The 22,934-nt window shown below is 39.2% G+C and overlaps 1 protein-coding gene across 1 annotated transcript in view; it reads left to right on the top strand.

Moving 5' to 3' along the window:
* Positions 1-22,934, top strand: part of LOC121387267 (coiled-coil domain-containing protein 87-like) — a 63,924-nt gene that overhangs the window by 9,387 nt on the left and 31,603 nt on the right. Inside the window, exons 7-20 of the mRNA XM_041518295.1 lie at positions 228-261; positions 1,471-1,567; positions 4,362-4,443; positions 5,432-5,579; positions 7,230-7,295; positions 8,048-8,138; positions 9,746-9,797; positions 11,092-11,134; positions 12,923-13,057; positions 13,948-14,079; positions 16,291-16,391; positions 17,869-17,932; positions 18,632-18,733; positions 19,271-19,387. Coding sequence (XP_041374229.1) covers positions 228-261; positions 1,471-1,567; positions 4,362-4,443; positions 5,432-5,579; positions 7,230-7,295; positions 8,048-8,138; positions 9,746-9,797; positions 11,092-11,134; positions 12,923-13,057; positions 13,948-14,079; positions 16,291-16,391; positions 17,869-17,932; positions 18,632-18,733; positions 19,271-19,387 — 1,264 coding nt within the window. The remainder of the gene's footprint in view (positions 1-227; positions 262-1,470; positions 1,568-4,361; positions 4,444-5,431; positions 5,580-7,229; positions 7,296-8,047; positions 8,139-9,745; positions 9,798-11,091; positions 11,135-12,922; positions 13,058-13,947; positions 14,080-16,290; positions 16,392-17,868; positions 17,933-18,631; positions 18,734-19,270; positions 19,388-22,934) is intronic.

Raw genomic sequence — 22,934 nt, forward strand, 5'->3', positions numbered from 1 at the left:
TTTGCATACGGCACTGACCAGGAAATAATTAAGATAACAAACAGGAAATAGTCTTCATTAACTAATTGTCAATACATTTTGACTTCTTTTTGTGAAAAATGCCTGGGAATTTTTAGTTGAAAAAGTGGTTTTTGGTGAGTATATATATTTCCATGACAACAATGGTGAAACGTCTCATTCATTTTTAGGAAATGATATCTGATCTTTACAGCTAAGTTGGTAATCAGTTTGACCGTGTTACCAACAACGAAAATTGTGAAAGTCTGTGATATGAATCATAGTTCCTTTGCAAAAAAAATGTGGTCAGCAAAACAAAGTGATTGGAAATAATGGCCATAAATACCAGACATATGGCCGCAAATGCATTTAAGTAAGCCATGCAGACTATACATTTTTTACTTAATTTTAAACTACATTAACAGCTTTAAAATATCATAATTTTTTTAAAACTCACGAAAAAAATACATACCTGTACCCTTTCACATATTCATGAACATTATTTTATGTATTTATTTTTCTAAACATTTTAAGTGAAAATATGTGAAAAAATGTTATAAACCTGTACCACCTCAACGTTGTTTTTGTCAAAAATTAATCCAGTAGTCAGAAGGTTAATAAAACTAATTTTATTAATACATTGTAATTTACACTTGACTTGTCTGGTCAGACAAGTTGTTATAACAGTTTACTTGTCCTACATCCAAAACCTCCATTGCCAGACAAGACGTCTATTCTTAACTTGAGCCATATATATTAATAATAATATCCACTTACCATAACAAAGATGACACTAGAAATGATAGTTCTCTCATCCTCAGGTATATATTATATACATGTAGGACAGAGCTATACCTTGAATAAAGCTACCTGTATGTAAGAAATGTCTATCCTACATGGGATATATGACATATCAATGTGAGATGGTGACGCGAAGGTCATTAGACACAGTTTTAAATTAATATTTTGTTATTAACACCTTCATTATAAAAGCTATCTTGTTAAATTTTATTTAACACATGAAACAAACACAGCAAGTTATGATAGAGTAGTTTATTTATGATAAAATAGTAAAATAAAGAAAGTTACTTGTTCAGCCATCTTTATGTGTTCGTGTAAAATAATGGTTTATTTACTGAATGAATGAGAGAAAAAGACTCCATCATGTGGGATAGAAAAAGTACACCCTCGGGTGTACTTTTTCTGTCCCACATGACCACATACATGTCTGATGGAGTCATAGTCCTCCATATACGTAGATATAGTATGTGATCTTATACCTAATGTTTAGACTAGTAATTGTTGTATTGCAGACCGCGGTAGATCGTTATATTAATAATATTCACTGACTATAACAGAGGTGACACTAAGAATGATGTGACCTCCATATAGGTAAATATAGTATGTGATAGTATATGTACATGTATGTGATCTTCTACCTACCATTTAGACTTAGTAACTGGTGTATTGCAGACTGCAGTGGAGAACAAGGAACTAAACCGAAGAATAGCCGTACACATTGTGATGACGTGTGAGAAGTTGTTCCACCACTACCTGCAGAAAGCCCAGGGTGAGTGTTTGTATAGGAACTCGCCCAGAATTCTTTTATATGCACCATCCCACAGACAGGATAGTACATACCACAGCATTTGTTACACCAGTTGTGGAACACTGGCTTGAACAAGAAATAGCACAATGGATTCCCATCGGTGGACCTTTTGGGCTATTTCTCGTTCCATCCAATGCTCCACAACTAGTGTAACAAAGGTCATGGTATGTACTATCCTGTCTGTGCGATGGTGCATATAAAAGATCCCTTGCTGCTAATCAAAAAGAGTAGTCCATGAAGTGGCCACAGTGGGTTTCCTCTCTCAATAGTTGTGTGGTCCTTAACAATATGTCTGACATCATGTAACCATAATTCAGGGGTCAGTAGGAAGGGATGCAGTAGGGTTTTAAATTCTTTTTTTTTATCCCAGTTCCCCCTTTCCTTTCTCTCTCTCCTTTGACTTTCATGATCTGATCTCCTGCTATCTTTCAACTTCTTTCACTGTCCACCTCCTCATTCCAGTTCTTGTCTCCAACTGTGACATGTGCTTGTTTCTTGTGGCTATCTGTGCCACATACCTGCCATTCCCCATCAGCTTTTAGCTGTTGGCTTGGTCTGACCACTTCGGAAAATGTTCAGTAGTTACTACTGGCATTGTTAAGGGGCACTTGTAACCAACTACTATATACTCCCATATTATCAGTGATCATTAGTTAGTGCTATGGGTCAGACCAGCTTTATTAGTGGCAGAGGACGAGGATGTCATGTGGGTGCAGGGAAGTACGAAGAGACTGGACCTGTGAATGAAGATGAGACAGGTAAGTGATGGTCTTAGCTCAGAAGTCGGAGAGAAAACTGACAGAAAGGGTCAAAACAGATTGAAATCGTAAGAGAAATAGGAAAGTTTGTTATTTTAAAGGGACACGCCCTAGTTACGGCTAGTTGTTAACCATTACAGCGTTGTTTTTCGCTATTAAAACCATTTTTTCACAAATAAAATTGCACTTTACTTACATTTTATTATTTAGAATACACATTTCCATTCACCTGAAGTGCTTTTTGGTAATCCTGGTAATCCTGATGTTTGTAAAACCATGAAATGCATTTTTTGTATTTCTTAAAAAGCTGCGTGCACTCGAAGAAAAAAACCGTTAAGCAAGCGAGGTCCAATCTATTTTTAGAGGTAATCTTCCTGTATAAACGTCACAGACGTTGGTATACCACGTGACCGTTATCATTTTGGTTCGGTTTGTTTTCTCGTGCACGGTTTGTGCAATCAACATCTGATTTGTTGTCGTTTGCTTGTTGTTCATTTGTGAGATTTTTCTTCACAGTTCATGAACATTTTCAGTAACAATAAAGTTCAGACAAGTAAGTATCTCAATACAAAACGTTACAAACCCTTAAAACCAATAATTTTGCTAAGTCTTACGATATCTGGAGAAGGGATACAACCAGGACAGAACAGTTGGAACATGTCCAGGAGAGGTGAAAGGAACGCACCCCAAGTATGTGCGCACTCTGTGAAATTTGTCGTGACGTAGGCATTGTTGTGCTTCGAGTGACATCTACCGGTGACATCAGAATACTAACTTTCAAAATTATTTTAAGCAATTAGGACATGGGGATTCCCATGGTATTTATCGATATAGAACCTGCTTTTTCACTCCATTTGATAAAAACATGATCTAAGTGTGTTACAGGTTTGTAGATTAACCAAATTATAATTTATTTTCACTGGATGGAACTAGGGCGTGCGGCTTTAAGATAATGAGAATAATAGGCAGAGGGTGATAGATGGGAAAGATAAATGAAAGTGTGAGCCAGCTTTGACGCGATTTAAACCACTGTCATCAGCTTGATTGTCCAGCAACTTATCCACTAGACCACAGAACTCACAGTAGTTTTCTTAGTAGGGGGTGTAACTTAACCTTTTCTTGTGCTGGATTGACAGACCTCTGAGTTTTAAAAATGTGCCTCACCCATTTATCGGTTACGCAGAAATAAATCCATGTAACCCATTTCGTTTTTGTGTCACCCGTTATATCCATGTAAATGGTGCTCATAATTTTACATGAATAAAAAATAGGGTTACGCAAAATTAAATTTACACGAGCAATGCTCGAATGAAACAACCGTTCTCGCAATTTTCAGAGGCCTGAATGTTACCATGGTCAGAGTTATTTCATGATGAAAAATTAATAGCTGTGTGCAGCTCTCCATCACAGCTACAACATAAATAATTTAACAGCACGCTACACACCAGAGTTAAAACAGGCCCCCTACAGTATTCAAAAGAATATCAGAATGCCTTATATATTTATCGGTCTACCTCAGTCCAGTAGTGGTTGATTTTCCTTTTCACTATGATTGCTACATGACTGATTTATCTATGACCATAATATTGCTGTGATATCTGTTGTGCTGTCTTTGAGAAAATTAATATAAAAGACCCCTAGCTGTTTATAGGAAGGAGCAATATGTGAGTTGACTGTTGGATTCTTATCCAGGAGAGGATCCAAGAAATATTTTCCATAGATAGGGGGACATATGGACCAACTCGTCAAAAGGGCATCCCAGTGGAAAAATTAAATTAAAACAGGGAAAAGAGGGTTGGGGGCACATGACTATTTTAGGGGAGAATGGGTTCCCTGGTCCTCCCCCTTCTCCTTCCTCTCCCCAGATCTGCCTCTGTTATCCATGTGGTGTCGTTAGAGAAATATTTCTTTTCTTTTCTCTGTACGTGTCCCCTAGACGAGAGTGACTATCTATGTTTTCAACACATTTACTAAAGACTTTTCTTTTTACATTTTAGTTCTTAACGGTCGAGGAGTTTTCAGTGGCCCGGCCAACATGAGCAGACTCAAAGTGCAGTTGGCCTTGGAAACCAATAACTTGTAAGTCAGTCTAGTTAATGTCACCATAATATATTTTCCTGCATACCAGACAGATACACTCAGTGACTTCAGGTGTGACAGATCGACTATTTTATTTCAATCAACAAGTAGAAAGGTGCCAGAAAGTCATGCTAGAAAATGTGTTTAGCACACGTCCCATAGACAGTAATGCACCCTTTTCATTGGTTAATCGACCTCTTCCTGTAGGAGGTAGACGGCCGTTGCTACCTGTTCATTACATCATTTCATAAATATAGAATACTATACGAGTTTTCGCTAGATATCATTTTTACGAAACGAGTGAACTTCCCAAACATATATGACCGAACGAAAGTGAGGTCAGATACGTTTGGGAAGTTCACTCGTTTCGTAAAAATGATATCTAGTGAAAACGAGTGTGGTATTTTATTTTATTACCCTCCTTTAAATCATGCAAATTATGAAAAATCAATCAATCAATCAATCAATTTTGCATTTCAAGACCGGATGTCGATTTGCATAACTAGCCGGTGCATGACTATGTGCTGCGGCCTTGAGAAATAGTTTGTTGTACTTCCGCTACTTCTCAGTGACGTTTTCAGGGGAGTGGTGTAGACGTACTTCCCCTTAAATTTCCATCGGCTTTCTTTTTTTAATTTAAAGAAAGCTGTAAGGTACATGCATAAATATATGTTTATTTTCATATTGGGTGAGAAATGGGTTATCAGTAACTCTGTGATGATAACACATTTTAGAGTGAAAAGTTCACTATTTCACTCTAAAATGTGTTATCGTCACTGTAAAAAGTGTTATCTTCACTGTAAGAAAGCTGGAACTATTTTGCTGCTGACATTTTAAAAATAAAGGTACATTGCCAAAAGTTTTATAATAAACAGAACATTTCATGTTTTTTGTTAAATATGATTTATATCTCATCGAGTGAAGTTTAAAAAAAAAAAAGGATTATGAAATAGTAATTGCGTGACTGTGGTGTGTGTTTTTTGTACAGTTTGAATATACTGAGAATCCGAAGACACATAGTGACGGACATGAGGACCAAGTCAGCGGTGGCATCTGAGGAACAAGAGGAGTTCATTTCACTCTCGGAATCAGACACACAAATGCAAGGCATCTCTGAGCGGTCATATCAAGACACAGTGAGTTACTTGCACATTTGTTATTGGCATTAATATTCTTTAAAATGGTTTAAAAGGGTTTACATTATAATTTATCCTATAACTTGCCCATGGTATCCATGTCATAAACCCATGTGATCATTTAGTGTATTAACCCGCTTGATAATGGTATGCAAATTTACAAAGTCTCTAGGTAATGTGTTCCTGTGGATGGGTCATTTGCTTACAAGTCAACAAGACATGTATACCTGAGCGTAATGTTTTCAAAGATTTAGTTAAAAATGTGTAACGTCAAACTAATTTGTGCTAATTGTGATGACGTCATATTACCGATGGTGATGACTTTAGTACTGTGATTTACTAAAAATTTAATTAAAATGTTATTTTAGAAGTGTTATAGGATAAATAGAATTCGCTACTCATGTTTTTTAATAAGTAAAATATCAACCTTGTCAGTTAGTCGATATTTGTCTCAGTAGATCCTCGACAAATGCCGATTAACATAGATTCGGTTGATATTTTCCACATTAAAATACACTTGTGACGAATCTTCTATATACTACATGTATATGAAAATCCTAAATTGGGAAATTTTTAACATTTCATTACTTATGTTACAATTTCTACACAACATTTCGGCAGTATAGCATTACGGAGGCGGGAGTTTAGCCCAGTGGTAAAGTGCTCACCTGATGTGTGGCCAGTCTACAATCGATCCCCAGTGCATCACGATTGATACATTGATGTATATTAGAGGTCATGGCATGTGCTATCCTGAATCGTGCATATAAAAGATCCCTTGCTAATAATAGGAAAAATGTAGCAGGTTTTCTCTCTAAGAAGCTCTTATCAAAATTATGAAATGTTTGACTTCAATGTGATCTAGTGGTGTTGTTAAACAAAAAAACAAGTGGACATCCCACTGCCTTCATCAGGGGAACATTAGAATAAATATAATTATATAATTAATATAAAAAATATAGCATTATTAAACAAATATTTATTTTATTAAACAACTGTTGTTAAGTGAAAATGGACATTATACAGAGACTGCTAAGAGAATTACGTCCACCTGATGAAGGCAGATGGATGCTGCCAAAATATTTGGTAGAAATTGAAACCAAATAATGAAATGTTTACAGTATAGTCCTGCCGTATTCTCAAAGAACATTATAGAATGATTTAAATGTATGTGTCGCTTGCATTGTCATGAAATGTTGTGTTGGAATAGTGCATAACAGACACTTTGCTGCTGACAGCATTTGGTTTCTGTTCTCAGTGTCAACATGTGACTTCATTGCATGGGTTTCTTTTCTCAACGTTAGCGGCTGATTAAACTGTATGCTGGGGTGTCATTTAATAAACATTCCTTTTCTTTTGAAAAATGTAAATATTGTTTAATTTTCAAGAGAAATATAATAACGGTCATCATTAAAAAGAACATTTAGTTTGCATTAAGCAAATTCTTCCTGTATTTTATAGATGCATTTAAATTTTGGTTTATTCAGGAAAATATGAATAGATAAATGCATTATTTTTGTTAGTGAGAAACAAGGGTTAATTTATTTCAGAGAGGGAATATTGAGGAAGTTCATCATTTTTGACTTAATAGATAGTTAACATGTTGTGTTATGTTTCTTAATTATATCATAGAGTTAACTTCATTTGTAGCTTCACACTGGTCGCCTTAAGCCAAGAAAACCGAAACATCGAACTGTCCAGCAGGAAATAAAAGAGGTAAGTTTTCAAATTTGGAAAATACATTTATGAATATGTACCATTTAAAATTTATGACATTGAACAATGATTCAACAGGCCCTAATCGTAAATTGAAAAGTAGGAGAAGTGGCTTCTCCCTTTTCAGTAGGAAAAGGAGAAGTTTGATATAAAAAAAAATAGGCTTGAACATTTATTTGTATATTTCGTAATGTTTTGCCATGTTCCACGTTCTTTCGGAAAAATTCTTAATTGTACGCTTGGTTTTAATCATAATATTTCAATATAAAATACTACTGCTTCCGGTAATAAAATTAAAACAAAACAGTTGTATATTGATTCATTCAAAATCTGATATTATTAAGTAGTTCATAATGTATTATTATGTTAAAATGAAAGTAATAATTAGTACTTTCTGGCATTATTGAAATGTGAATGTAGCCGAGAATTAACAATGCTTAACTGGTCGCTGCTAATGCCATGTCATGCATCTTGTACAGTCTAGACGGACGGATTGACAACGTGCCAAGTGAGCTACGATACTAAACAAGTCCGGGTCTTGACATCCGTTGTTTGATTTTGTTTTTGAAATCGGATTAGGTCCAAAATATTACGTTGACTTCAACTTCCCACTACTGTTAATAACTCGGTGACTTTTGGCAAAAAGAACGTTAATTTTGTTGGTTAGTTTAGGGCCTGATTCAAACAAACCATGTGTCACACTGAACATTACCCCTATACAGAGAACAAACCTGTTGTGCTGTCTATTTCAGATGACCTCGAGAATGCCGAGACTTGACACGAGTAACTTGATGGATCTTGTAGCAGAGTTACCAGAACGAGATTTATCAACCCCTTCTGAATGTGTGTACTGTTTGCTTATCTTTTAAAGTACTAAAGTGAAACTCTTCTCGGTTTTAAGAGGTATCTGGTTTAGAGAGGTTCTCTTTTGCACAGATATTTAAAAAGGGATTATGAAAAATGTCTGGTTTTGAGGGAATTCCGGTTTACAGAGGGTCTGGTTTTGAGAGATTTCACTGTACTAATAAATGAGACATTCAGAAGATCAGTTAAATTAAATACCAGCAGGGCTTATAGAATTTTTATAATATCCGCTAGCCATGGGATCAGTGATTAAAAAAATTTACTAGCCATAATTAAAAATTCACTAGCCCTACTTTACTTTAAGTTAATACAATTTTACAAAATAATAGCAATAATTAGATATGTCACCTAGTTAAAGAGGGAGATACAGCTTAAAAGCACAAACATTGGGGAATTTGGGTGGAGGCAGGATATTCATATTTACAAAATAGACTTAACTGCAAACATTTGAAGAAAAAAATTTCACTAGCCATCGGGCATGGCAGTAGTATTTACTAGCCCAACAGTGAATATCACTAGCCATGGGAGTGGCGCTACCATAATCTAGAATCCCTGTACTAGGTTACAATAAAGTCTACATATTTTTGTGAATTATTACTGTCACAGTTATAATTGGATCTCACATTTGTAATTGCTTTGAAATTGGTAGATGTCAATTCTCAGACGCCGGCCTGTTTCTGGAGCTGCATGTGAGGATCGAAAACTATACTGCTGACCATGTGCCATTCATTCAGTTCAACTTATTTCCGTGCTTATAGCCAATTAAGGTTCAAGCATACTCTCCTGGGCACACAACTGGGCTGTCTGTCCAGGACAGTGGGTTAGTTGTTAGTGGTTAGTTAGAGAGAAGAGGGTGTAGTGGTCTTACACCTACCCATTGAGTCGTTAAAACTCTCTGTGGGTCGGAGCCAGCTAGTACCAAGCTGTGAATCCAGTACCTACTAGCCTTATTTCTGATGGCATAACCACGAATGCCACATGCTCTTCCTGTGGGGCCACAGTATTGACCTTTTTATTGTAATATATAGAGATTATTATACAAGCTTGTGTGTCATACTGATTTTATGAAAAGAGTGTCGGGATTATTGTATTAAACGAGCTAGAGCAAGGGTAGTACATGAACCCTGACATGAGTTTCATAAAATCAGTACAATTCACACATGAGTGTAATAATTTCTTTATTATCCACATTATCCAAAATATTATTTTCATGAATAACAAGCTAGGACCATGTCAAAAATTTTCAAACGTAACTAAAAGGAGACGACGAAATAACGTCGATGACGTCATTTTGATAAGTGTTTACACTAGGGAAGCTGATTAAGTTATGACATCTCTTCACAAAATAATGTCCTTCGTTGTGCACATGATTTCATTATGACACATTTGGGTCATACTGGTTATATTTCCCTAAATATCGGGAACTATGTGGATAATAAACCAATAAATGCAACCTCACCGCTTAACATTATCATTCCTATAATTTAGGCATGTGTTTTATTCCTTTTCAAAGAAATATTTCACACCAAGTGGTTGAGTTTTGTTATTTGTGGAAACGCACATAATCCTTCTTTCATTGTTTTCAGATGGTTTTGCTCTGCCCAGTAGAATCTCTGAAAAGGAATCGAGGATGTCCGTGTTAGTATTTTCTCTTTTATACCTGCAACTTAAAACTAATAGAACTTAAGAAGATAACACTTTGATGTTTATATGAACTCGCAAGTAAGTAGGAACAGGATTAGCAAATATGCTATGGGACTAGCCAGTTATTGTTTTCTTACTGCAATCAGTGAGTTGGGAAATCATATTTATTGCTAAATTTTCATGTGGGCATATTCAATACAAGCAGTGTACGAAAGCAGTACAACGTTATTGATATTTGCCAAAATGTCAGGTGTGCCCAAGTATATAATTATAGCTATAGTAATGTAGGCAAGGTGTAAACAATTCTGCCTCATGTATCCCAAACAATCATACAATCATGTCCAAACTACGATAAATTACTCTCCTCGACCCTTAATTGCCTTTTGATTTTTCCAACATTTTGTCCAGACAGAAAACGTGAAAAAAACATTTCAATGACACAGAAAGAAAGAAAGAAGGAAATGTTTTATTTAACGACGCACTCAACACATTTTATTTACAGTTATATGGTGTCAAACATATGCTTATAGACCACACAGATAATGAGAGGAAACCCACTGTCGCCACTTCATGAGCTACTCTCTTCGATTAGCAACAAGGGATCTTTTATATGCACCATCCCACAGACAGGATAGTACATACCACAGCCTTTGATATACCAGTCGTGGTGCACTGGCTGGAACGAAAAATAGCTCAATAGGCCCACCGACAGGGGTTTGATCCCAGACCGACCGCGCATCGAGCGAGCGCTGTACCACTGGGCTATGTCCTGCCTCTCAATGACACAGATTCCACATTCTAGATGGTAACCATATCAACTATGCTAAACAAAAAATATGTAGGCTGCCACTTTGCTTTTTTATGGAATACTATCCAAGAGGGGTGGAAGGATGTGACGTAATCTAACAATTTCATGACGTGTTATGGTACATGTATAGACAGTCATCATGATGTCATATTAATTACGTCGCATTCTTTAGAGGTTTCCACCTATCTTGAAGACTATTCCACAAAAAAGCAAAATGGCAGACAGCAAAACACAAGAATGTATAGGTCTACACTTTCATAACATGCTCGGTCAAATACATCTCAGTAGGTTGTGAGTTGCAGAACATTCATTCTTCTATGTATCTTACTTGGCACAATGTAAGCAAATAACATACTGGTACTAATCCAGTGAGGCAGGGCTTTAGATTGCATCAAATACCTCAAATCTTCATCCAGAATATCACCAAATTAGTGACATGAATTGATAAGTGTATCATGTTAATTATTTGCTACTTTTCAGAACATCAAAGGAAGAATTGTCCAGAAGTAAAGTTCTTTTAAAGGTAAGCATGTTAATATATAGAAACTGCTTTGTTTTCTTTTAATTTTAAAATAATACAATTTTATGAGAAGCATTTGTCAATGAGCTATATGGTTTAAATTTATATCACTGTATGTTTTGTATTCCCAATAAAAAAGAAGAAGAAAGAAATGTTTTATTTAACGACGCACTCAACACATTTTATTTACGGTTATATGGCGTCAGACATATGGTTAAGGACCACACAGATTTTGAGAGGAAACCCGCTGTCGCCACTACATGGGCCTTGAGCCTTGCGGAGCACTCACTCAGGGTTTGGAGTCGGTATCTGGATTAAAAATCCCATGCCTCGACTGGGATCCGAACCCAGTACCTACCAGCCTGTAGACCGATGGCCTAACCACGACGCCACCGAGGCCGGTCCCTAATAACAAGTAAACAGTGATATTCCTACTTTGCTTTCTCGTAAAGGCACAGACCCTAGTTTCAACCCGTGAAAATTAACACTACGTTTAGTTAATCTACAAACCTGTAACACATTTGGATACAGTACAAATGAGTGAAAAATGGGTCTGTGACTTTGAAATGGTGAAATACCCTCTAAAAATTAGACTAAAACTCGACTCCATATCTGTTACTTCTCAGACACATGTGCATTTTTTAAAATATGAGAAATGCATTTTGTGATATTAAAAACACCAGGGTGACGAAAAACACTCCAAATGTACGGAAATGGAAAATCGAAACAATAAAATCTTAAGTAAATTATGATTTCAGTTATCAAAACGGCTCTAATAGTAAAAAAATATGCTTTAGTGTTTAAAAACTAGGGTATGTCCCTTTAAGTGCTGCAAAACATCATACAAAATAACTACGCTAAATGTTCCAAACTTTATCTAAAAACAAGGACAGTTTATGTGAGGCTTCACTCTACATTGTTTTCAGTATGTCCACCAAACAGCAGATTGGAAAAATCATACAAATTATGTCACTATTCAAGATAGTTAACTCTTTATCCTGTTACCCATTAAGCAAACAGTAATTTTAATGCAGTTTTTTTTTCAATAATTTTTATAAATTTAAATTGAATTGGCCTTTATCGGAAATGAGGGGCGGGGCGTAGCCCAGTGGTAAACGCTCGCTTGATGCGCAGTCGGTTTGGGATTGATCCCCATCAGGACTATTTCTCGTTCCAGCCAGTGCACCACAACTGGTATATCAAAAGCCGTGGTATGTACTACCCTGTCTGTGGGATGGTGCATATAAAAGATCCCTTGCTGCTAATCGAAAAGAGTAGCCCATGAAGTGGCGACAACGGGTTTCCTCCCTCAATATTTGTGTGGTCCTTAACCATATGTCCAACGCAGTATAACTGTAAATAAAATGTGTTGAGTGCGTCATTAAATAAAACATTTCCTTCCCTTTATTGGAAATAAAAACATGTAATGTGATCTCTTCATATTTGACTATAACTTGGCAAAACATTAGTTTGTCTAGTTTCAACTTTATTTTATCATTTATAAAGGTAACCTTTAATGCTTAATATTTCAATATTTTAGATCTGTGGAATGTTCTCTGTGAAGTCTCTGAAAATTGCAATTTGCATAATTCATTATTAGATTCAAATGTCTTTATCTCGATGTTGAAGGGACTGAATCAAACAGCTTGAGATAACGATGGGTCAAAATTAACATGTAGTAGTTTTTGGTAATAATTAAGCCCTGGGACCATTCCTCAACCTAGAGATGTCCTGGACTAACGAGATAACAGAAGTCAAGATAATGACGTTTGACTGTTTATATTTTGATAGAGGTCCTCGTCTCAACCCGTGCTCCACTACGAGACATTGTTAGAGGAACTGGACATCGACAAACGAGTCCGAGATGATCCAATGCTGGACCATGAGTTGAAGGTGCTCATGAGGGAACGGGGGAGACTTCTCAAGGTCAGTAATATCAAGGTTCACGATCACTAACTTAATGCTGGACCACAAGTTGAAGGGAACGGGAGAGACTACTCAAGGTCAGTAATATCAAGGTTCATGATCTCTAACTTAATGCTGGACCACGAGTTGAAGGGACTCATGAGGGAATGGGAGAGACTTCTCAAGGTCAGTAATATCAAGGTTCACGATCACTAACTTAATGCTGGACAACGAGTTGAAGGGACTCATGAGAGAAGGGGAGAGACTACTCAAGGTCAGTAATATCAAGGTTCACGATCACTAACTTAATGCTGGACCACGAGTTGAAGGGACTCATGAGGGAACGGGAGAGACTACTCAAGGTCAGTAATATCAAGGTTCATGATCACTAACTTAATGCTGGACCACGAGTTGAAGGGAACGGGAGAGACTACTCAAGGTCAGTAATATCAAGGTTCACGATCACTAACTTAATATATCACTAACTTAATATCAAGGTTCACGATCACTAACTTAATATATTACTAACTTAATATCAAGGTTCACGATCACTAACTTAATGCTGGACCACAAGTTGAAGGGAACGGGAGAGACTACTCAAGGTCAGTAATAACAAGGTTCACGATCACTAACTTAATGCTGGACCACGAGTTGAAGAGAACGGGAGAGACTACTCAAGGTCAGTAATATCAAGGTTCACGATCACTAACTTAATATATATTTTGTTCTTGAATTTTCTGATATTTTCATTCCCAAGTGTGGAAGGGCACTTTAACAAAAATTTAAAGTTTCCAAAAATCCTGGGTGTTTTTTTTACAAACAGATACGGTACATAGCAATATAAGTTTATTGCCCTGTAGGCACGTACTTGTGTCATGTTTTATAGCTGGTTTGTCCATGTTTTGTTTTAGGATAATAAAAAAGATGACGTAAAGCCGAAACCCGGTACGCGAGAGTACATCACTCAAGACTTGAAGGAGCTCGTGTCACAGAAAGAGAAAGCCACAAAAACCATTGATGAAGATCTGCCTCCTCTTCTCCAGGTAATGTCCTGTAGGTTTCCACACTTTCATGAGAGTGGGGTGTGTGTGTGTGTGTGTGTGTCAAGATCTGCTTCCTCTTCTCTAGGTAATGTCCAGTAAGTTTCCACACTCCATGAGAGTGTAGTGGTGGGGGGGGGGGTCAAGATCTGCTTCCTCTTCTCTAGGTAATGTCCAGTAAGTTTCCACACTCCATGAGAGTGTAGTGGTGGGGGGGGGGGGGGTCAAGATCTGCTTCCTCTTCTCTAGGTAATGTCCAGTAAGTTTCCACACTCCATGAGAGTGTAGTGGTGGGGGGGGGGGGGTCAAGATCTGCTTCCTCTTCTCTAGGTAATGTCCAGTAAGTTTCCACACTCCATGAGAGTGTAGTGGTGGGGGGGGGGGGGGGGTCAAGATCTGCTTCCTCTTCTCTAGGTAATGTCCAGTAAGTTTCCACACTCCTTGAGAGTGTAGTGGTGGGGGGGGGGGTCAAGATCTGCTTCCTCTTCTCTAGGTAATGTCCAGTAAGTTTCCACACTCCATGAGAGTGTAGTGGTGGGGGGGGGGGGGTCAAGATCTGCTTCCTCTTCTCTAGGTAATGTCCAGTAAGTTTCCACACTCCATGAGAGTGTAGTGGTGGGGGGGGGGGGTCAAGATCTGCTTCCTCTTCTCTAGGTAATGTCCAGTAAGTTTCCACACTCCATGAGAGTGTAGTGGTGGGGGGGGGGGGTCAAGATCTGCTTCCTCTTCTCTAGGTAATGTCCAGTAAGTTTCCACACTCCATGAGAGTGTAGTGGTGGGGGGGGGGGGGGGTCAAGATCTGCTTCCTCTTCTCTAGGTAATGTCCAGTAAGTTTCCACACTCCATGAGAGTGTAGTGGTGGGGGGGGGGGTCAAGATCTGCTTCCTCTTCTCTAGGTAATGTCCAGTAAGTTTCCACTCCATGAGAGTGTAGTGGTGGTGGGGGGGGGGGGGGGGTCAAGATCTGCTTCCTTTTCTCCAGGTAATGTCCAGTAAGTTTCCACACTCCATGAGAGTGTAGTGGTGGGGGGGGGGGGGGGGTGGTGGTGTCAAGATCTGCCTCCTTTTCTCCAGGTAATGTCCAGTAAGTTTCCACACTCCATGAGAGTGTAGTGGTGGGGGGGGGGGGTCAAGATCTGCTTCCTCTTCTCTAGGTAATGTCCAGTAAGTTTCCACACTCCATGAGAGTGTAGTGGTGGGGGGGGGGGGGTCAAGATCTGCCTCCTTTTCTCCAGGTAATGTCCAGTAAGATTCCACACTTCCGTGAGAGTGGGGGGGGGGGGGGTCAAGATCTGCCTCCTCTTCTCCAGGTAATGTCCCGTAGGTTTGCACTTTCGTGAGAGGGGGATGGTCAAGATCTGCCGCCTCTTCTCCAGGTAATGTCCTGTAGGTTTCCACACTTCCGTGAGAGTGGGGTGTGTGTGTGTGTGTGTGTGTGTGAAGATCTGCCTCCTTTTCTCCAGGTAATGTCCAGTAACTTTCCACACTTCCATGAAAGTGGGGGGGGGGGATGTCAAGATCTGCTTCCTCTTCTCTAGGTAATGTCCAGTAAGTTTCCACACTTCCGTGAGAGTGGGGGGGGGGGGGGTCAAGATCTGCCTCTTCTCCAGGTAATGTCCAGTAGCTTTCCACACTTCGTTAGAGTGGGGGGATGGGGGGTGTCAAGATCTGTTTCCTCTTCTCAAGGTAATGTCCAGTAAGATTCCACACTTCCGTGAGAGTAGGGGGGGGGGGGGGGTGTCAAGATCTGCCTCGCCTCTCCAGGTAATGTCCTGTAGGTTTGCACTTTCGTGAGAGTATGGGGTGGTCAAGATCTGCCTCCTTTTCTCCAGGTAATGTCATGTAGGTTTGCACACTTCCGGGGTGGGGGGGTGGGGGGGGGTGGGGGGGCTGGTATGTGTGTGTGTGTCAAGATCTGCCTCCTCTTCACGTAATGTCAGTTTGGGATCGATCCCCGTTGGTCTATTTCTCGTTCCAGCCAGTACAACACAACTAGTACATCAAAGGCTGTGGTATGTGCTATCCTGTCTGTGGGATGGTACGTATAAATGATCCCTTGCAGCATCAGGAAAAATGTAGCAGGTTTCCTCTGATGACTATACATGTCAGAATTACCAAATGTTTGACATCAAATAGGCAATGATTAATTAATCAATCTGCTCCAGTGGTGTCGTTAAACAAAACAAACTTACTGTATGTTACACTGACTCTGCAGGCAATCTTGCGCAATTCTAAACATGACGACTTGAAGGAAAGAATGGAAAAACAGATGAAGGAATTAGAAGAGAAAGAAAGACAGAGAAAAGAAAAGGAAGCGTAAGTAAAAAGTTTTTCTCTTCCTCGAGTTGACTAATATAAGCAATTTAGGGATGAATTTACAATAGCAATTTAGGGATGAATTTACAATAGCAATTTAGGGCTGAATTTACAATAGCAATTTAGGGCTGAATTTACAATAGCAATTTAGGGCTGAATTTACAATAGCAATTTAGGGATGAATTTACAATAGCAATTTAGGGATGAATTTACAATAGCAATTTAGGGATGAATTTACAATAGCAATTTAGGGATGAATTTACAATAGCAATTTAGGGATGAATTTACAATAGCAATTTAGGGCTGAATTTACAATAGCAATTTAGGGATGAATTTACAATAGCAATTTAGGGCTGAATTTACAATAGCAATTTAGGGATGAATTTACAATAGCAATTTAGGGCTGAATTTACAATAGCAATTTAGGGCTGAATTTACAATAGCAATTTAGGGCTGAATTTACAAAGCCTGTTTTTGACTAACAGCATTTATTACCCAATGGTTAAAAATATCTTGGTAAGTATCAAAGCGACACGTCCCACTTGGCATTACACCAGGTGGGACGTAACACTTCGTGACATCATCAATTGACACATTACAACCTTATAGGAACATCAACCAAACGTAGAGTGATATAAATTAAGATTGATTATGGGTAATAAATTGGATATTAAAGTCGCTACCATTTCGTATCATGTTTATGTCCCTTGTGCTTAAAAACCCCCCAAAAAACAGGCTTCATAAATTCGGGCCATTATTGTTTAGTTAAAGGTACCAGTGTAGTGTAAAATAGATTCCGTTATTCCATCTGTCTGTCCCACATATAGTTTTCTGGACGTTTTTACCACAGTACCTCAAAATATTGATCTAAAATTTTATGTACGGCTTTATCAAGTACTGTGAGTTTGACTTTCATGGTGATTTACCCATTTTTGGCAGGGTTATGGCCCTTGAAATTAGGAGATACGACCATTGTTGGGCCTGGTAGAGAACATGTATTGCTTTAGCAGTACTCTCAGAATGCTTGCTATTTTTGCTTTTTTGGCATTAAATTAGTCATTACTCACAACATCTTAAAATTTGTACATTTTTAACAAACTTATTAAAATACTTTTTGTGCAAAACAAAAACAACTACATGCCTCAAGAACTGGAGTTGGTGTTTTTAAGAAGATTGTGCAACTATCAAAATAAAGCTAAAATATATACAACTTGCCATGTGCGAAGTTCACGACTCTTGGTTACTGCACAGAAAATCTACTTCTATGTACATGATTTCTTGCTCCAGGCAGTGCACCACGACTGGTCTATCAAAGGCTGTGGTATGTGTTATCCTGTCTGTGGGATGATGTATATAAAAGATTGGGGTATGTAATATAATGTAACTGGAACAAAATCATATTAACTTCTTCCAAATTAACAAGTACTTATTTGCATTAGATAGATGTTTGTGTCAGATGTTTGTTTTTAATTTGTAGTATCAAAATACAAGAACCAACACACCCTCAACCAGCCACAATCTGTTCCAAATTGTCGGATAAGGTAGGTCGTGGACAACGTATATATTGATAAAATATACAAATCTTAGTTTAAATTTCTGTCGATCCTCAAACACAAACAAGCCTCCCCACTTACTGTTCTCCGTGCGATGCGCTCAGGGAAAAAGAAGGAAGTTACAGTCACGTGACCGGAACTAGAGGGAACATATAGTAGAGGAATTTTAGGCCATCCCATTTGCTGTTGGGATGTTCGGACCAGACTACTAGCTGTATGGAGGGGATGGAGGGGGTGGGGGGTGCACTTGTTTGAGGACATATGATGTATCTATAAAAGAAAACACCTCAAGGTTTCTCCAAACTAGACAAAGCAAAAGCGATATGATAATCATGCAACTAGTATCAAAACCATAGTAACATGACAGGCATTTACTACTGATCACATTTTTAATTAAATACTTTAAATTTGTTAGTTTCAAAACTGACTGTTACAATAATATGTGAAATGTGACGTTCTTTGTCATGAATTTGGTCGCATATGCGATAATTTTTTTCATTTGGTGACTAAAACATTTCATACTATCTATATACAAATACAAGTAGCTAGGCGCTGTCTGGCTGATAAAACATGAGTAATTAATGTGTTTATTAACTTATTTCTTGTTGATGTTTGATGCACGTGTCAGAGTTTGTTATGGTACAGAGCTCGTTTATCTAGTTCATGTGTTATGTTGTTGGTTTTCAGCTTGTTGTCAAGACGTCAGACATTCGTGTGTCAGAGAGAGTCTGCATGTCATCCATCACACTCAGCCGATATGCCACGGTTTACAATGACCTCATTGAAGAGGTATGTTACATTTTCTTAGTCTTAATTAATTTCTGATATGCCATGGTTTACATCGACCTCATTGAAGAGGTATTGTACATTTTCTTAGTCTTAATTCATTTCTGATATGCCACAGTTTACAATGACCTCATTGAACTTGAAGAGGTATTGTACATTTTCTTAGTCTTAATTCATTGCTTTAGTTTCTGATGTGCCTATGTTTACAATGTTCTCCTTGAGAAGGTATGTTATATTTTCGTAGTCTTAATTTATTGCTTTAACTTTCTGATATGCCCCTGTTTACAATGACCTCATTGAGGAGATATGTTGTTTTCATTGCTTTAACTTTCTGATATGCCTCTGTTTTTAGTGGCCTCATTGAGTTATTTTTTTTAGTTTTTAATTCATCCCCACTCCTTTTTGATTTATCACTGTTAATGCTAACCTCAAAGTAGCCTGTCATCTTTCCTTAGTGTAAGGCAAATATTGACAGCCATATCAGGTGTTCGGCAGCACCGAGATGACAGTGTATAATGTGTAACTCATTACTGTTCGCAGATCGATGTCAACACTGTTAAGAATCTTGACAAGAGTCTTTTCCTCAGTGATGAAATCCGTGAGGTGTACAAAGAAATAATGCAAACTGTTCCACACGATCACCTTGAACTGGACAATGTAAGTAATATGTGAGGTGTACAAAGATATAATGATCATCTTGAACTGGACAATGTAAGTAATAAGTGAGGGGTACAAAGAAATTATTATCATCTTGAACTGGACAGTGTAAGTAATAAGTGAGATGTACAGAGAAATAATCATCTTGTACTGAACAGTGTAAGTAATATGTGAGGTGTACAAATAAATAATAAGATTTGTTCCCCATGATCCTCTTGAACTGTTCCCCATGATTATCTTGAACTGTTCCCCTTGAACATCTTGAACTGTTCCCCATTGTCATCTTGAACTGTTCCCCATGATCATCTTGAACTGTTCCCCATGATCATCTTGAACTATTCCCCATGATAATCTTGAACTTTTCCCCACGGTCATCTTGAACTGTTCCCCATGGTCATCTTGAACTGTTCTCCATGATTATCTTGAACTGTTCCTCATGATCATCTTGAACTATTCCCCACAGTTAACTTAAACTGTTCCCCACGGTCATCTTGAACTGTTCCCCACGATCATCTTGAACTGTTCCCCACGATCATCTTGAACTGTTCCTCATGATAACCTTGAACTATTCCCCACAGTTAACTTGAACTGTTCCCCACGATCATCTTGAACTGTTCCCCATGATCATCTTGAACTGTTCCCCACGATCATCTTGAACTTTCCCCATGGTCATCTTGAACTGTTCCCCACGGTCATCTTGAACTGTTCCCCATGATCATCTTGAACTGTTCCCCACGATCATCTTGAACTGTTCCTCATCATCTTGAACTATTCCCCACGATCATCTTGAACTGTTCCTCATGATCATCTTGAACTATTCCCCACAGTTAACTTGAACTGTTCCCCACGATCATCTTGAACTTTCCCCATGGTCATCTTGAACTGTTCCTCGCGGTCATCTTGAACTGTTCCCCACGGTCATCTTGAACTGTTCCCCACGATCATCTTGAACTGTTCCCCATGATCATCTTGAACTGTTCCTCATGATCATCTTGAACTGTTCTCCATGATTATCTTGAACTGTTCCTCATGATCATCTTGAACTGTTCCCCACGATCATCTTGAACTGTTCCCCACGATCATCTTGAATTGTTCCCCACGATCATCTTGAACTGTTCCCCACGATAACCTTGAACTGTTCCCCACGATCATCTTGAACTGTTCCCCACGATCATCTTGAACTGTTCCCCACGATAACCTTGAACTGTTCCCCACGATCATCTTGAACTGTTCCCCACGATCATCTTGAATTGTTCCCCACGATCATCTTGAACTGTTCCCCACGATCATCTTGAACTATTCCCCACGATGACCTTGAACTGTTCCCCACGATCATCTTGAACTGTTCCCCACGATCATCTTGAACTGTTCCCCACGATCATCTTGAACTGTTCCCCAGAATCATCTTGAACTGTTCCCCACGATCATCTTGAACTGTTCCCCATGATAACCTTGAACTGTTCCCCACGATCATCTTGAACTGTTCCCCACGATCATCTTGAACTGTTCCCCAGAATCATCTTGAACTGTTCCCCACGATCATCTTGAACTGTTCCCCATGATAACCTTGAACTGTTCCCCACGATCATCTTCAACTGTTCCCCACGATAACCTTGAATTGTTCCCCACGATCATCTTGAACTGTTCCCCACGATCATCTTGAACTGTTTCCCATGATCATCTTGAGGTTGACAGTATTAGTATGCTCGGTTCCACAATGCAATATAGGACTTATCGTTCGTGTACCACTAGTAAATTTACATCTAACTTTACAATCACATATCTTACCGTTACACTTATCTCGCCTTCATGTAAAATTCTTTAATCTCATTGGTTGTTTGCCATTGGACAAATCCCTTATACCCCTGTTGTCGGAGCCAAATTCTCTTATCCCCCGTCTGTAATTTCCAACAGTTTCCAGCCACCCCAGTTAATGCTAAAGCAATAATTAGATTATAAATAACATTGATAATCAATCAAGTATACATAATTAATTTTATTTTTACTATAAAATACACTATTTCAATACTTTTAAAAGCTGCAAAGTTGAACTCGGCCACCTAATTACGGTCGTGGTGTTATTGTATTAATGCACGATTAGCAACAGGTTTTTTTTAGTTTTTATTTTTATTTTTTTATATATACTCTTCAAAAGAAGAAACGCAAAACCACATTGTCGTAACATTTGGAGAATTGATTTAATTATTGAATGGTGAGTCCGATAATTACCAAATGTTGCAGGATTGTTCACAATTCACTCTAGTCCATTGTGAGTAAGTGATAGGACACACCACCAAGGTCAAGGTCATCTGGAGTCAATACCGGGTGTGGCCTCCGTGTGTGTTGACAACTGCCTGGCACCGCCTGCCCATTGAAGCAACCAGAGTACGGATGACGTCCCGGGGGATGGTGGCCCACTCGGCCTGCAAGGCTGCTGCCAGCTCGGGCAGGGTCTGGGGCTGTGGTTGTCACTGTCGGAGGCGTCGGTCCAACTCGTCCCATAGATGCTCAATTGGGTTCAAATCCGGTGATATCGATGGCAAAGGAAGGACATTAATGTTGTTGTTCTGTAGGAAAGCCGTTGTGAGACGTGCTGTGTGAGGCCTGGCGTTGTCATGTTGGAACACTGCGTTGGCGTTGGCCATAACTGGAACGATGTGTGGCCGGAGGATCTGGTCAATGTAGCCCTGTGCATTCAGGTTGCCCTGCACGTGGACCAGGTCAGTTCTGCCAGTGTGTGAGATGGCTGCCCACACCATGACACTACCCCCGCCGAATCTGTCCACTTCCTGCACGCAGTTTGCCGCATAACGTTCACCACGACGCCTATACACGCGACATCTTCCATCATGACGTCGGAGCAGAAATCGGGACTCGTCACTGAACCACACCTGTCTCCATCGCAGTTGAGGCCATTGTCGATGAATCTGGCACCACTGCAGTCGGAGTCGACGGTGTTGTGGTGTTAAGATGACACCTCGAATTCCTACCTCACGTAGGCGGTTCCGTACGGTCTGGTCGGATATCCTGCGCAAACCTGGTATTGCAGCGGCTGTGGAGGTGGCAGTAGTCAATCGTTCCCGAAGGTGGCGTACCCGGATGTAGCGGTCCTACCCGGGGGTAGTGACCCGTGGTCGACCGGATCTAGGGAGGTCACGTGTTGATCCATGTTGCTGGTAACGGTCCCACAGTCTGAAGATGGTGCTTGGGGACACATGGAATGCCCTGGCAACGGCCGTTCTGGATTCGCCTGCGTCTAGTCGGCCGATGGCATTGTTTCTCTGCGGTTCACTGAGACGTGGCATGTCCTGGATTGTCAACTGTCGGCCAGATACAGAGGCCAGGCAAGCGAACACCCTGCACTTTTATACTGTCGGTGTTCATGTTGCACGTGCAGACAACGCACGTGCAGTGGTGACATGGTTTGCACGTGGCTGCGTTTTTGCGAATATTCACATTTTGGAACTTTATTGTACAGTAGCTGCGTTTTATCGAATGTAACCGTGGGAATGTGTTTGGGACATGCAGTGACCTTATATTCACAAAG

The sequence above is a fragment of the Gigantopelta aegis genome, chromosome 2 (assembly GCF_016097555.1).
Source record: "Gigantopelta aegis isolate Gae_Host chromosome 2, Gae_host_genome, whole genome shotgun sequence".
NCBI classification, from domain to species: domain Eukaryota; kingdom Metazoa; phylum Mollusca; class Gastropoda; order Neomphalida; family Peltospiridae; genus Gigantopelta; species Gigantopelta aegis.